Source organism: Equus quagga, chromosome 15 (genome assembly GCF_021613505.1).
Source record: "Equus quagga isolate Etosha38 chromosome 15, UCLA_HA_Equagga_1.0, whole genome shotgun sequence".
NCBI lineage: Eukaryota > Metazoa > Chordata > Mammalia > Perissodactyla > Equidae > Equus > Equus quagga.
This window is the reverse complement of record NC_060281.1, coordinates 28534494-28548014: the sequence shown is the minus strand read 5'-3', so window position 1 is coordinate 28548014 and position 13521 is coordinate 28534494. Positions and strand designations below refer to the sequence as shown.

Genomic DNA, 13521 nt, shown 5'->3' with positions numbered 1-13521 from the left:
GCTTCCCGGAGAGCTTTCCCCCCTTCCCTCTAAACTTCCCGGCACTCGGATCCGGGGCTCCGGCTCCGGCTGGACAATAGCTCGGGGACCCAGCCCCCCTCGAGCGCCCCCCCACCCCCATCCAGAACCAACCAACCAAACCACCTCTCCCAGCAGGGCCTCCTCCTGGCGTCCGCCGGGCTTACCTGGTCCGAGCTCGGGGGGGCGCTCCGGCCAGGCCGCTCCGCCGGGCCCGAGGGAGCTGCGAGGGGGGCCGGGGAAGGGGGGTCGTGGGGAGGGGGCTGGCCGGAATGTGCGGAATGAGCCGGGCTGGAGCGGGAGGCGCCGGGCGCGGAGGAGGGAGCGAGCGGGACGGAAAGTTTGTGTTGAGGAGCCGGGGCGGGGGGTGGGGGCTGCGGGGAAGGAGGGGGCGGGGCGCGCAGGGGGCGGGCACCGGCCGGGAGGGGCGGGGCCGCGCGGGCCGCCCCCACCGGCGCTCGGGCTGCCTACCCCGCGGCTTCGCGGCCCGGGCCGCCCCCTGCTCGCCCGCAGGTGCGGCGCTCCCACCCTCCGCGGCGCGCCGGGCCTCACCGCACCTCCCCGGCACCCCGCCGCAATTTGGGGCTCCGGCCTGGGCGGGGCCGAGGGCGGAGCTCCCGCCTCGGGGGCAGGACTCCCGTCGGTGCCCGGGCCCGGGTGCCGCGTCACGAGGAGCCCAGCGGAGCTGGAGAGCCCGGGCCTCGGGGCTCCCTCCCCCCCGCCGCCCAGGCCCGAGCCGCCCAGGCGGAGCGCCCGCTCCCGCCCGAGAGCCCGCCCCCCACTCCCGGGGCCCCAGACCCGGCCCCGCCCTGGCGGCTGCGCCCGCCCTGCCCGGACCCGGTTTGTCTGGTTCTCCCCGAGAGGCTTGTTTCTCGAATTTCTCCCTTTCCCCCTCTTCCCGGACCTCCGAGGCCCTCCCTCTCGGCCCGGCTCCCCGGGGCCCCCATGGGGGGCGTCTCGACACTGCGAGCCCGCCGAGTTTCGGTAGGACCGGCGATGGGCGCGGGGGAGGGGACGCGGGAGCGCCCGGGGCCTGGGCGGGAGCGGGGGGAGGCCTCCAGCCCGCCCTCCGGACCCCTCCCGCCGTCGCGTTCTCCGCACGCGCTGAAGAACCACCGTGCCGCTGGGCCTAGGACGCGGTTTTATTGGGGATGTGGGTACCCGGCCCTCGTCTCTCATCACCTACCCCCTCCTCCGAGCCCGCCCCAGCTCCTCGGAGCCCTAGCACGGTCCCAGAGGGGGTTAAGACAACACTGACTACTGCTCCTGGACAGGAAGTGGCTGGGGCGCGGGGCAGGGGGCGGGGGCTGGGGAAGCGGCGCAGGCTGGCTCCGCGACCAGATGTGCGGCTCCAACTCCAGATGTTCTTCATCTCCGTCCGACCCGCCGTCTGAGCTACTCCCCTGCCTCCTGTGCCAGGCTGGGGAGTGGATGGAGGTCATCCGGAGACCGTGAGGGGTCAGCCCCCCGACAGGGGAGGAGTCTTCCGTGGGGGCTTTGGTGAAGGGACTCTGGCGAGCCTCCACGGAATCCTTTGCCCCACCCCGGCAGGCTCTGGGGGCGCCGGGGGGCTGCTCGGGTCACTCGCAGGCCAGCTTCCCGTCGAAACTGGAGAGGGCTATGGCGAAGGCCTGCAGGGCGCACAGCGGGTACCGGTAGTCCAGGGTGAAGGCGTCCTCGGCCACGCGGCCGAACTGCAGCACGATGTAGTCGGCTGTGGGCACAGACGGGCGGGGCTGTCTGAGACCTGAGTTCCCCGTCCTGGCAGAGGATGCCCTCAACGTTGCGGAAAGTCCCCCTCCCTTGCACTGGGGCCCCAATCCTCAGCCACCATCTCAGTTATTCACCCTCCACCCCCCACTTCTTATCTCGCCCAACCACCCCGACCCTCCAGCTTTACCATCCATCGGACTGTAAGACCCCCAGGGCAGGGACCCTGCCTTATCTTCTGCCGCCAAGGGCTATGCATACAACAGGCACTTAAGTAAAGGAACCTGTCAAACGTCCTGAAGCCTAGAATCCTTCTTTTCTGACGTCTCTGTTGTCTTCTGACCCCATTCCTTCTTCTTTCCACCCCTAGACCCCAAGTCCCATCTTAGACTGCCAGGCTCAATGCCTTGACTAGCCCCCTGGCTCCCTTCCTCATCCAGGGGCCCCACTCAGCCGCTGTCCCATATCTGGTGCAGGTTCCCAGCCCCAATGCCAACACCTCCCCCAGCATCCATAGGGAAAGGAAGTTGCTAAAAATACCCCCAACCTCGGCAGACCAGGCTCCACCAGAAATGTGATCTGGAGAGCAGCTTTCCAAGGCCTGGGGACAGGTGACACTGGGAGCACACCCCTAGGATGGAGTGGGGGATGGGGAACTCGCTCATTGTTAGCCAACCCTGGCAACCTCGAGTCCCTTGGGAGACAACTTTCCATTCCCAGACTTCCTTCCCCTGGTGGGGACCTCTCCCCCAGCCTTGGAACAGGGACATCTTTCCTTAATTACGTTCCAGGTACATTTTGTTTCCCTAACTCCTTGAGGGCAGGCCTTTGACCTTACTTGAGAGAAGATAAGAGAGTAGCCACTCAGAAAGGCTGGATTAATATTCCCCACTCCTGAAGGGCAGCCATCCTGAAGGGGTTCAGAGCCAGGGCACTGGAGCCAGACTCTGTGGGTTCTAATTCCAGCTCTACGTCTTACTAGCTGTATGACCTCGGGCGAGTAACTCAACCTCTCTGTGCCTCAGTTTTCTCATCTGCTGCATAGGGACGATAATAGTACCTTCCTCACAAGCTTGTTGAAAAGATTTATGATTCCATGTCCGTAAATTCCTGAGAACAGTGCCTGGCACATAGAAAGCCCTGTCTAAGTGTTTGTGAAACAAGATTGGAGGGCCAGTGGAACTGCCTGGAGGAGCTGAGAGACTTTGGGTAAGAGGCTGTCCTCTCTGAGCCTCAGCATCCTGAGGGTTTGGCTATCAGTGGTTTTCAAACTCCAGCAGCTTAACTCTCTCCCTTCAACACAGTCTTACCCGGAATATCCCAGTGTCTACTCCGGGGCTCTGGTCAATGCTAGAATGAGGGCCTGGCACAATGGGCCCCAAGACACCGGCTCGGGACATCTGAGGCTCCTGGGAGCACAGTGGCAACGGCCCGCAGGAGAGAGTGACCTCGTGGATGTTTCAACTCCAGGGATGAAGGACAGCTTCAGGCCAATGCGTGTGAGCGTGAGAGAGAGAGAAGGTGGGGAAGGCCCTGAGTGGGGGTGCCGGGGACAGCCCAGTCTGGGCCCTCAGACACTCACGGTCGTCGGCATGGACAATCTGGAAGTTCTTGACCGAGGCCTGGGTGACTCGGCCTTGGAAGTTGAGGGTGTAGGAGCCGCTGTCCTCGTTCCAGACAGGTGGCTTGTTGTGCAGCTCGATGAGGCTCTCCAGGGTCTTGTTCTGCCAGCGCACCAGCAGCCCATCGCTGGCCTGGGTGCCCGGGGAAGAATTAGGGAGAGGACAATTAGGGGTGGCTGAGATATCTCAGGACTGACAGGGGAAGGGGCCTGGGGACCTATGCGCACGCCCTTGAGCGTGTGTGCAGGTGTGCAGCCTGGAGGTGAACATCCATTCAGGGTATCCTTGAGAGCAGGCTGGGTCTCTGGGGTGTCCTAGTGGGCAGGGTGGACATCTGGGAGAATGCGGCTTTGCTGTGGGACACGAGTGGAGGGCTGAAAATGGAAAGTAGCATCTGGCACACAGTAGTTGGCTTTGTGCCATTGGTCTTAGGAATGGCCACATGCTGGCACCTGATTGCAAGATGAACCAGACATTCTAGGACCTACAGGGAGCTTGCAGTTGAGCTGGGGGACATGGACAGGTAACAGTGGTTAAAATAAAATGGCCTGGAAGAGAGCTTCTAGAAGGAAGAAGCGGTGTCTGTATGATGGTGCTCTTGAGATATTTCTTTCCTGAGTTTCCCTGTCACCTGTTCATGTTCATGGCTTAGAGTCCACTCAAGATCACGTCCTCTAAGAAAGCTTCCTGACCCCAGGTCCGACTTAGATGTCTTAGCTCTGAGCTCTCATAACACCTCGCTCTTACCATTCCTCCCCCTGTGCTGTAATGGACAGAATTAGATACTCTAAGGGCAGGCACAGAATTTTAGTAACGTCTCTGTGCCTCAGTTTCCCTTACCACAGGGTGTTGTGAGGGTTAAATAAGCTAATAGCACCTGTAATGTTATTTAGATCAGTTCCTGGCACAGCCGAAATGCTCAGTGAGTATCAGATATTGTTTGGATGGTAACCGTTGTGTTGATTTTTTTGGATCTTCAGTGCCTGGCTTTCATAAATGATTGTAGAAAGAATGACCTGTGAGATGCTGAAGAGAGACCCAAAGCAGCACTGGGTAGTTGTCACGAAGCCCAGACACACGTGGGAGGCACTGCCTCTGCAGGGTCTGTGTGTTTATTCGAGGCACGGAAGGAGCAAGTGTGGGACCCACAGGCTCCTCCAGACCAGAGCCTCCGATGGCTGCTGCCCCACGGGTTGGCTCGCCTCTGATTACGGTGTGACTTTCCAGCCAGGAAGGATGTGTGATCAGCTGACACGGGTATTATTTTTCATTGTAAATGAGTAAAGTGACATCATTGTGAATATGGAGCATGCCAGTCATCCCGTCTCTGAAATCCTGGCCTCAATCGGCCTGCAGGGCTAAGGAGCAGATAACTGGACGGACACTCTGAAGGACCTCTCTCCAGGACATCTCTTCATCTTACCCTACACCTGCAAACACACACACATGCAACAAACAACCTTTGCTTTTTAAAATATAAGTCAAATCATGTCAGGCTTTTATACTCAAAATCCTGCTATGGCATTCTCTTTCTCTCAGAGTAAAAACCGGTTATACTAGCTTTATCTGCCCCTCACTCTCACCTCTCTGACCTCATCTCCCTCCAGCCACACTGGCCACCTTGCTGTTCCTCAAACCCACCAGGCATCCTGCTGCCTCAGGGCCTTTGCACTGGCTCTTCCCTCTGCCTGGATGCTCTTTCCCCAGATATCTGCAGGCTTGCTCCCTCACCTCCTTCAAGACTTTGCTCAGATCTCACCTTCTCAATGAGGCCCACTTTGACACTGTAATTAATATTGAAACCTACACACACACACTTCTCATCACCCTTCCCTGTTCGACTTCTTTTTCCCCATAGCACTTATCACTTCCTAACATACTACATAATTTACGTATTTTTCACAGATACTCTCTACCGTCTTGCTCCACTAGAATGCCAGCTTTGGGAGGGCGAGTCTTTACTTTGTCCACTGACATCTTCCAGGTGCCTAGAATAACACTTGGCACTCAATCTATGTGTGTTGAGTGAATACATGAATGGATGATTTGATGTAAACTGAAAAAAAAAAAGCCATTGTGCTTGTTTCTGTGAATTCAATTACACAAACCCCAAATTCATTCTACAAGTTGCCAGAATGATGAGGTGCTGGAGGAGGGTGAGTTCGTTCCCGGCGGTTGGGTGGGGGGAAGCTGAGCCCCCACCCCCAGCTTCCCAGGGGAGGGTGGCGTCGGGAGCAGGACCCTGGGGGAGACGGGTGAGGGAGGCGCAGGGCTCACATTTCGGGGCCGGATGGGGACCCTCTGGTTGTCCGCATTCATGCCCGGAATGATGACGGTCATGCGCCGGGGACCTCGGAAGCCCAGCACGTTGGTCTCCTGGGAGGGAGAGGCGTGTCAGGCGGCCCGCCGCGCGGGGCGGGGCCTCGGCGGGGGACGGGGGTCCTCACGTAGATCACGGCCGCCAGCTCCTGCCGCAGGCTCGCCACGTCCGCGCCGCCTCCGCGGTGCTGCGGGTTCTGCCCGCTGTCGAAGACGGTGAAGCGGTTCCCCAGGAGGTTGGACCTGCAAGCAGCGCGGAGCTGGGCGCGCGGCGGGGGGCGCCCGCGCTCCTGCTCGAGACCCTCCCTCACAGCCGAGCAGTTCTGAGAGCTTCCTCCATCCAGGGCGGGCTGTCCCGGGACGGAGCGGTCCCCTGCCCCTGGCTTCTCCCATGAGGTCTTTCAAAAGCTGGGTCTAGAAGGAGACTGGGCAGCGTTCAAATCTCAGCTCTCTTACCAGCTGTGTGACTTTAGGCAAGCCACCTAAACTGTCTGAGCCTCAACTTCCCCATCTGTAAAATGGGCATAATAGCAGTATTTACCTCATTTGGTTGATAAGATGATTAAATGGGTTAATATTTGGAAGTTACTTAGAACTCTGCCTGACAGATAGGTAGACCTTATATAAGTGTTTGTTAAATACATAAATAAAAGAAAAAAGGCCTGACTGGGGCTCACCTCCCCACACCGCTCAGATGTGTGGCGAAGATTAGATGAGATAGATAGGGAGACACAGCACAGGGTAGGTGCCAAATATTTGCTCATTCATTCACTTAGTAAATACTTATTGAGTAGCTACTATGTGCCAGGGGCTAGCAATTCCACCATGGACAAAACAGGCATGGGCCCTGCCCTCCTGAAGCCTATGCTCTCCTTCAGGTAAGGTCCCTGGACCAGCAGGGTGGGCATCACTTGGGTGCTTGTTAGAAATGCAGCATCTCAACACCTCCCCCCACCCCCACCACCAAGCTCCAGATCCACTGAACCTTTTTTTTTTTTTTGAGGAAGATTAGGTCTGAGCCAACATCCACTGCCAAACCTTTTCTTTTCTTTTCTTTTTGCTGAGGAAGATAGGCCCTGAGCTAACGTCTGTGCCTATCTTCCTCCATTTTATATGTAGGACACCTGCCACAGCATGGCTTGATGAGCGGTAGGTAGGTCAGCACCTGGGATCTGGACCTGCAAACCCCAGGCTGCCAAAGCAGAGCACGCAAACTTAACTGCTGCACTACCCAGCTGCCCCCACCCCCAAACCATTTTAACAAGATCCCCCAAGAGATCTATATAAAGTGTAAGAGCCCCTGGGCTGGAGGCAGTTCCCAAGTGTCCAGTGTGGTGGGCACTCTGTAAGCACAGGGGACAGAGAAGACTGGCTGTGGCCCTCTTGCTGCCCCCAGCCTCCCAGCCCCACCTCAGCTTCCCGATGAAATTCTCCCCTCCTCGGGACAGATTGGTAGGGTCACTGGAGATGAGGTAATTGGCCGTCTTGCTCCTCTTCCGTTTCCTGCCAGCCAAGAGGAACACCTGGGCAGAGGTGGAGACAGGTGAGAGGATGGGAAGGAGGGGTGGCAGAAGGACGAGGGGGAGGGGAGGAGAAGCCCTGTTTGCCTTGTAGCCCCTCATCTTGGCCCCAGACCCTCCCTCAGCCTGGCACCTCCACTCTCTCTCCCCTCCCCCTCCCTTCCCCTTACCCACCTTCTTCTCCGTGTCCAGGTGCAGGAAGTAGGAGGGATACAGGCCCCGATCCATACCCTTCTTGTCCCGGGTCAGCCGGCAGCGCACTGTCCGGCCCTGGGGGGCGGGCCGAAGCACGAATTCCCGGGGTTCATCCACTTCCACAGGTGGGGACGGAGCCCTCTCCTCCTTCTGGGTGGGGGCAGAGGGTGCATCAGCCCCAGAGCCCTGGCTCCCGTGCCCTCAGCAGGTCCCCAGCGCCGGGACACAGGCAGGGTAGGTCGGACCACTCACCGCTTTCTGTGAGGGGAGAGAACAGAGGCCAGCTAGACTGCAGCCAGGCCCTCGTGGTCCCCAGCAGCTCAGTGGGCTCTGTTAGGGGGTTCTGGGGAGGTTTGCACTTTATTACTATTTCCTTTAGCTTGTGGTTAAGAGCCCAGGCTCTGGAGCCAGACAGCCTGGGTTCAAATCCTGGTTCCACCACTAACTGTCAAGTTCGTCAAGTTTTAACCCTGCTGCGACTCAGTTTTTCCATCCGAGAAGTGGGTAGGGTCGGGTGGATCCCTGGGACAACCTTATTTAGTTTATATGTTTAACAAACACTCATAGGAAGTCTACTGATGTGCCCGGTATGGTTCTAAGCACTTTGCAAATATTAACTCGTTTGATCCTCCTCTCCGTACCTGCTGAGGGGGTTGTCCCATTTTACAGATGAAGCAGCTGAGGCTCAGAGAGGTTAAGTACCTTGGCCAAGTCCACATAGCTAGTAAGAGGTGGACGCTGCCCAGCCTCCTGTGACATCCAGAGCCTTTAGAAAGACCTTGCTCCAGGTGGACACACCCTCAGGGCGAACTGAGGTGAGGCTGAGGTATGGAGTGCTGCGTTCTGTGCACATAGTGCTACAGAAGTGTTGGCTTCTGCTGTTATTATGGGCATAGAGTAGACACACAATGGATGGAGTAGCCAACCTCCAAGATGGCCCCCTGACCCCTGCCTCCTGGTATTTACATGCTGGTGTGGTCCCCTCCCATACTGTCCCAGGGTTGGTCTTTGTGACCAATAGAATGCGGCAGGAGTGATGGGGGGGGTCACTTCTAAGGCTGGGTCATAAAAGATACTGTGGCTTCTGCTTGCTCTCTCTTGGGCCACTCTCAGGCTTTGGGGCAAGTTGGCTGCCATGTCATAAGAAGAGCTGAGCAGCCCTGTGAAGAGGCCTCCAGCCAGCGAGCACGGCAGCGAGCCATGTGAGCAGCGGCTCCTCCATTTCCGGTCAAGCTCTCAGGATGACTGCCGCCCCAGCTGCCATCTTGACTGCAGCCTCATGGAAGACCCTGAGCTAAGCTGCTCCTAGATTTCTGACTCACAGAAAGTAGGAAAATAAACGTTTGTTGTTTGAAGGCACTACATTTCGAGGTGCTTTGTTATACAGCGATACATGGTTAAGAGAACAAATGAATGAATAAGCTCATTTTGCCCCTGGGGAAACTCCTAGTAACAATTGAGTTGCATTAAGCCCTGGGGTGGCCTGCCCTGGCCTGGTGACCCCACAACTGCCCCTCTGTTCTCACCAACCTGCTGCCCTTTGCCCTCATGTTCTACCCCTCACAAGGCGGGAGCCGAGATCCTAACCCCAATTTCCCCAACAGCGGAGAGAAGGGACTGCCAGCCCTGCTGTGCGCACATGAGGATTGAATGCTATTTCTGAGCCACTGAGAAGCCCCGGGTTCACATGTGCTGTGGTTGGCCATTTTTGCTGAGGGCAAGTTTGCACTGTGTAGGAGGTGAGGCTGGTGTTGGGGAGCGGGCCCTTAGCCTGCGGGCAAGTGAGCATCTCTTCTCCACTCTAGGCTGTTCCAGAAGAAACTTAGGAAACACAAGACTATGTTCGGAATGTGATATGGAGAAAGCCAGAGCTTATTCAAACATTTCTGCAGCTGTGAATTCAAGGGCCTACTGTATTGAAGGCTGGACTGCAGTTATAGTCCTCCAGGGAGATAATAAACTGGCCTTGCAGTTTATACATCAGTATCTGGTGATGTTGGCTAATGTGAATCCGTCCCCTGAGATCTGACGACTCTTGAACAAACTAATAAACCCACATAGCTAAGACCCCGGCCCTGCCCTCATGGGGATCTCTGCACTCATGGAAACCAGTTTCTCAAAGACTTCCCTCACTTTCTCTCTTCGGTTGGACCTCTCTCTCTTGCTTAATCATTTGTGCATGTTGGTGCCTGAGTCCTGTTTGTGAGTAAGAGTGATATTCAAAATATTTCACAAGCTGTACTGCCCATGAAGAATGCTCAGTCAGAATGGACGTGGGTCGCCTGGAGGAGGGTCCAGAGGGCCCTCACCGCCAGTGTTAACCCCTTAGTTGCTGGAAGGTTGGGAGGTCCTGGGTGGGGCGGCAGAAAGCATTTGGGGAACTCAGAGCAGTAGGGTGGAAATATTTTGATACCATGGACCGCTGGCTATGGGTCAGCCCCTGTGCCCAAGGGCATGTGCACATGTGCCTGTCTGCCTGTGGGCTCTACTCCCTGGTACAGAAAACGTGTCTCTCTTCATGTGGGCGCCGTGTGAGTCCCCCGGCTGTGTCTGATGGTTGGGCTGCCGAGGGGAGGGCTTAGAATCCAGATGGCAGAAGGCCCCCAGGTGGCCAGTCCCAGCCTGTCCCCCACAACTGCCTCTTCTGTTCTCACAAGTTTGGTGCCAGAGGGGGAGCCAAGATTCTGACCCCAAGTGACTCCCCGGCCTTAGTGCATGAGGTCCCACACTCTAGTCCCCGGAGCCCAGGCCCCTGTCACTGCTCCCTGAAGGGACCTCAGCCCCTTTCCCCTCTGGTCCCCAACCTTTTTGCCTTTTCCTTTCGCCTTGCCCTTCGGATTGCTGTTCGTGGTCACCACAGCTGCCCCCTCTTCCTCCTCTTCCTCTTCCTCCTTCCTGTCTTCTGAGGCTTTGGGAGTGCCTGGGCATGGAGGGGGACAACACTGATGACCCCTGACCTGGCGGAGTACTTCACGGTTTGCAGAGTGCTTCTCACCCCATGTCTCACTGGGACCACCCCCCAACCCCAGGAGAGTAACCCCGTCTCACTATTACCAGAGCCTCAGAAAGCTAAGACACCTGCCTGAGGCCACACAGCTAGTAAAGCGGGGATCCAGATGTCCCCCAAGACTTCTGACTCTAGAACCCACACTCCTTACCCACATTGCACCCCAGCTCCCCACCCCGGGACAGCCTCGGATGTCATGGCACCGGGGGGCCACTGCCACCCACCTTTCTTCTTGGGAGCCTTCTCAGCTGGGCCGTCTTCTCCAACCAGAAACATGGCTGCTGGGGTCTTCTTCCTCACTCCGGCCGGGCTCCCTGAGGGGTCCTTGTCAGCCTCCCCAGCCCCTGCGTGTGTGGATGGGAGGGGGTCACACCCCCCACGGCACCCCGAGGCCCCTGGTCCTCCAGAGACCAGCCTCACCTTTCTTCTTCGTCTTTCTCGTCTTGGTCCCTTCCCCCGCCAGTGCCTCCTTCTTCTTACTGCGCAGAGGTTTCCTCGGGGGGACAGGGCTCCCCAGGTCCCCTGGTCATGGAGGGTGGGGTTAGACAAAGAAGGCCTGTTGGGGCTGAGGGCCACCTTCCAACCCACTCGCGGTGCCTTCAGGCCCCAGGGATGCTGAAGCCCTGACAAAGGCCCAGGGTCTGCCCTCTGCTCCTCACATGTTTAACCCTGAGTCCAAAACTGGACAAACACCAGGAGCTTAATAAGTTAATAAGCAGTTACCGAATGAATGAATGAATGAATGAATGAAGGCCATGCCCTCTAACCAAACCTCTGAATCCCAGCTCCCACCCCATCTCCCCTGAAAACCTCTGGCCGCTGCCACAGACAGAGCTCTCCCTCACGCGGAGGCCCGCGGTCTAGCGCCCTCCACGTTTACAGCAGACTGCGGTAGCCACAGGGCAAGGTGCCCTGGCCACCAGCATTTACTCCCCCATTGATTTTTACTGCAATCACTTTGATACTTTTGTAAAAATTATAACAATAATTCATATTGTTAAAAAAACTAAATGAACATCACGAAGAAAACAAATCCTCTGCCCTCCCCTGGCTCACAGAGCACTCTGGGCAGGGGGCAGGGGCCAGAGGGCAGGGGGGACGGTGGGGAGCACATATCTATCTAGGTCCTTTCAGGACCACCAGGGGGAAGAAATGCTCTGGGACCGGCACCGGGTGACTTTCTCAGTCTCCCTCCTGCATATCAGCGAGGCCCTGACCCCTCCAGGGCAGGACTAGTTGGCGGTGTCTGTGCTCTGCTCTGCGCCCGCCACACCCACCCTTCGGGGCCTGGGCCTTAGCCCGCCTCCCGTTGGTGTCTGCAGAAGCCTTCTCTTTAGGGGGCTTCTTGGGAGGCAGAGGGATTTTCTCTCTCTTTTCTTCCTCCTCTCCATCTTCATCGTCCTCCTCCTCTTCTTCATCCTCTGTAGGGAGAAACTCTTCACAATGGGGGCTGGGGTAGGCCCCCCTATCTGGGGAGCCGCGTCCCTCAATTGCCCAGAGAGGGTAAATGAGCGGCAGGGGTGGGAGACTCCCCTTCTGGAACAGGAACAGGAGAAGAATGGGGGTGACACCCAAGTCTTGGGGGGGGCCTACAGTCAGGAGAGTGAGCTGGAGGTGGGGACTGCTGGGGGTTTGGCAGTCCTGTTCAGGGAAAATACTCTCCTCTGCAGGCCCTCCCTCGCTCTTTCTGGGACCCTCACCTCCTCACACACTCTCCCCTCCCTGCCCGTCTCTTTGCATCTCCGCTGTTTCTCCCACTCTGCTTTTCCCTGTCCTTGTCTGTCTCTGTTTCTGACCTTGAGCAGACCCATCTGGGCTACCTCTGGCCCCTGGCTGTAGTTTAAGGCAAAACTCTTAAACTTTGTGTGCCTCAGTTTCCCTATCTGGAAATGGGAGAAAGAACAAGAGAATAAAGGTTTTTTTTGGCTCAAAGACAAAGCAGAGGAGTGGAGGCGGTTTTTCTGTGTTCCGCCTCCCCACCGCGGTTCCCGGCCAGCCCCTTTCCTCCTCTCTCCCCCCGCCCTTCCCTCGGGCCCTCTCTCACCGTCCTCCGCGTGCGGCGCGCGGGCCACCAGGAAGGTTTCCCGGGGGTCGCGCTTCTTGGCTTCGGGGTCCCTGAGGAACCTGGTGTAGACGGTCGGCGGCGCGGGGACCTCGGCCGACCCCGGGGCGGGCTCCTCCCGCGGCCTCCCCCTCCGCCCGGCTGGGCCGAGATGCGCGGGTCAGGGAGGACCCCCTCCCGTCTGGGGCCCCTCGCCCCGGGGTCTCCCCTGGGCCTGCTTCCACCACCGACACCTCTCCCCGGCTCTCATCCATCCCTCCAACCCCGCCCCCGACCTCCCCGGCTCCCACCCGTCGGGTCCCCCTCTCCCCTTCCCCCTCCCCTGGGAGGGCTCCACCCCGCGCGCCCGCAGGTCCCTCCCTCCCGCGCCCCTCACCCTGGGGGGCGCCCCCGGGCTCGGCCCCCCGCCCGCCGCCCGGTCTCCGGGGCTTGGATGCCGTGGGGCAGGGGGACTCAGGGGCTTCCGTCTTCTTCTTCCTCAACTTCGGCCCCCGGGCGGGCCGCTGAGGGTGCGGGTCAAAAGGAAGGAAAGGGGGGCCGTGAGGGCTGCCAGTCACCCTCTAATCCCTGAGCCGTCAGGAATAAATGCAGATTAGCGGGAGGCGAACTGCAGCCTCCTTCTTGGGGTGAGGCAGGATGACCCCTCCCCTCCATCACGGCCACCTGCAATGTGCAATGCCCCAAACCCCCAATTCCTCCTCCGGACCCTCCATGCCTCCGAACGCCCCTTTCCTACAAAAACACTCCAGATAAGCAACCCCAGACGCCACTGAGGGGGACCCGCCCCGCTCCCGGATCCCCTCCCTGCGTGGCCTTATAGTTGGGGGTCTTCCTGCCCCCTTTCCAAGCAGGGTGACATACCTGCTTGGGGCGCCGCTGGACCTCCGGGCTCTGGCCTTCCTCCTCGTGCCCGCTGAGGGTAGCAAAGGAATGAGGGTCTGCCTCCCCTTTTCCTACCCGCCTCCCCACCCATGCCTCTGGCCCCCCAGGGTCCAGGTGTGTGTGGGGGTGCCTTCCGGACCTGTCGGAGGCCCACACCTCTCGGAGGGTGTCGTCCTGCAGCGGCAT

At 58.6% G+C, this 13521-nt stretch overlaps 2 protein-coding genes across 2 annotated transcripts in view; both read right to left on the bottom strand.

Moving 5' to 3' along the window:
- Window positions 1–3304, bottom strand: part of LOC124226537 (translation initiation factor IF-2-like) — a 12527-nt gene extending 9223 nt beyond the window's left edge. The window contains exon 1 of the mRNA XM_046639906.1: window positions 186–3304. Coding sequence (XP_046495862.1) covers window positions 186–1197 — 1012 coding nt within the window. The 5' untranslated portion in view covers window positions 1198–3304. The remainder of the gene's footprint in view (window positions 1–185) is intronic.
- TULP1 (TUB like protein 1) lies at window positions 1143–13521 on the bottom strand. The gene is made up of 14 exons (XM_046639862.1): window positions 13315–13521; window positions 12830–12956; window positions 12436–12594; window positions 11669–12055; window positions 10812–10913; window positions 10616–10735; window positions 10189–10304; window positions 7637–7642; window positions 7364–7534; window positions 7080–7192; window positions 5798–5912; window positions 5628–5726; window positions 3311–3482; window positions 1143–1732 (listed from the first exon to the last, which is right to left on the bottom strand). Exons 1-14 carry the CDS (start codon window positions 13519–13521, stop codon window positions 1599–1601), a joined length of 2028 nt encoding a protein of 675 aa, XP_046495818.1. The 3' UTR covers window positions 1143–1598.

Bases quoted from the DNA above. Each gene is read 5' to 3' on its own strand.
- TULP1 (XM_046639862.1), bottom strand. From the start codon at position 13,521: ATGCCGCTGCAGGACGACACCCTCCGAGAGGTGTGGGCCTCCGACAGG. The intron at 10,736-10,811 runs GTGAGGCTGGTC...CCACACACGCAG, and splicing joins GAGAAAGACGAAGAAGAAAG to GGGCTGGGGAGGCTGACAAG. The intron at 5,913-7,079 runs GTGGGGCTGGGA...CGCTGCTTGCAG, and splicing joins AATTTCATCGGGAAGCTGAG to GTCCAACCTCCTGGGGAACC.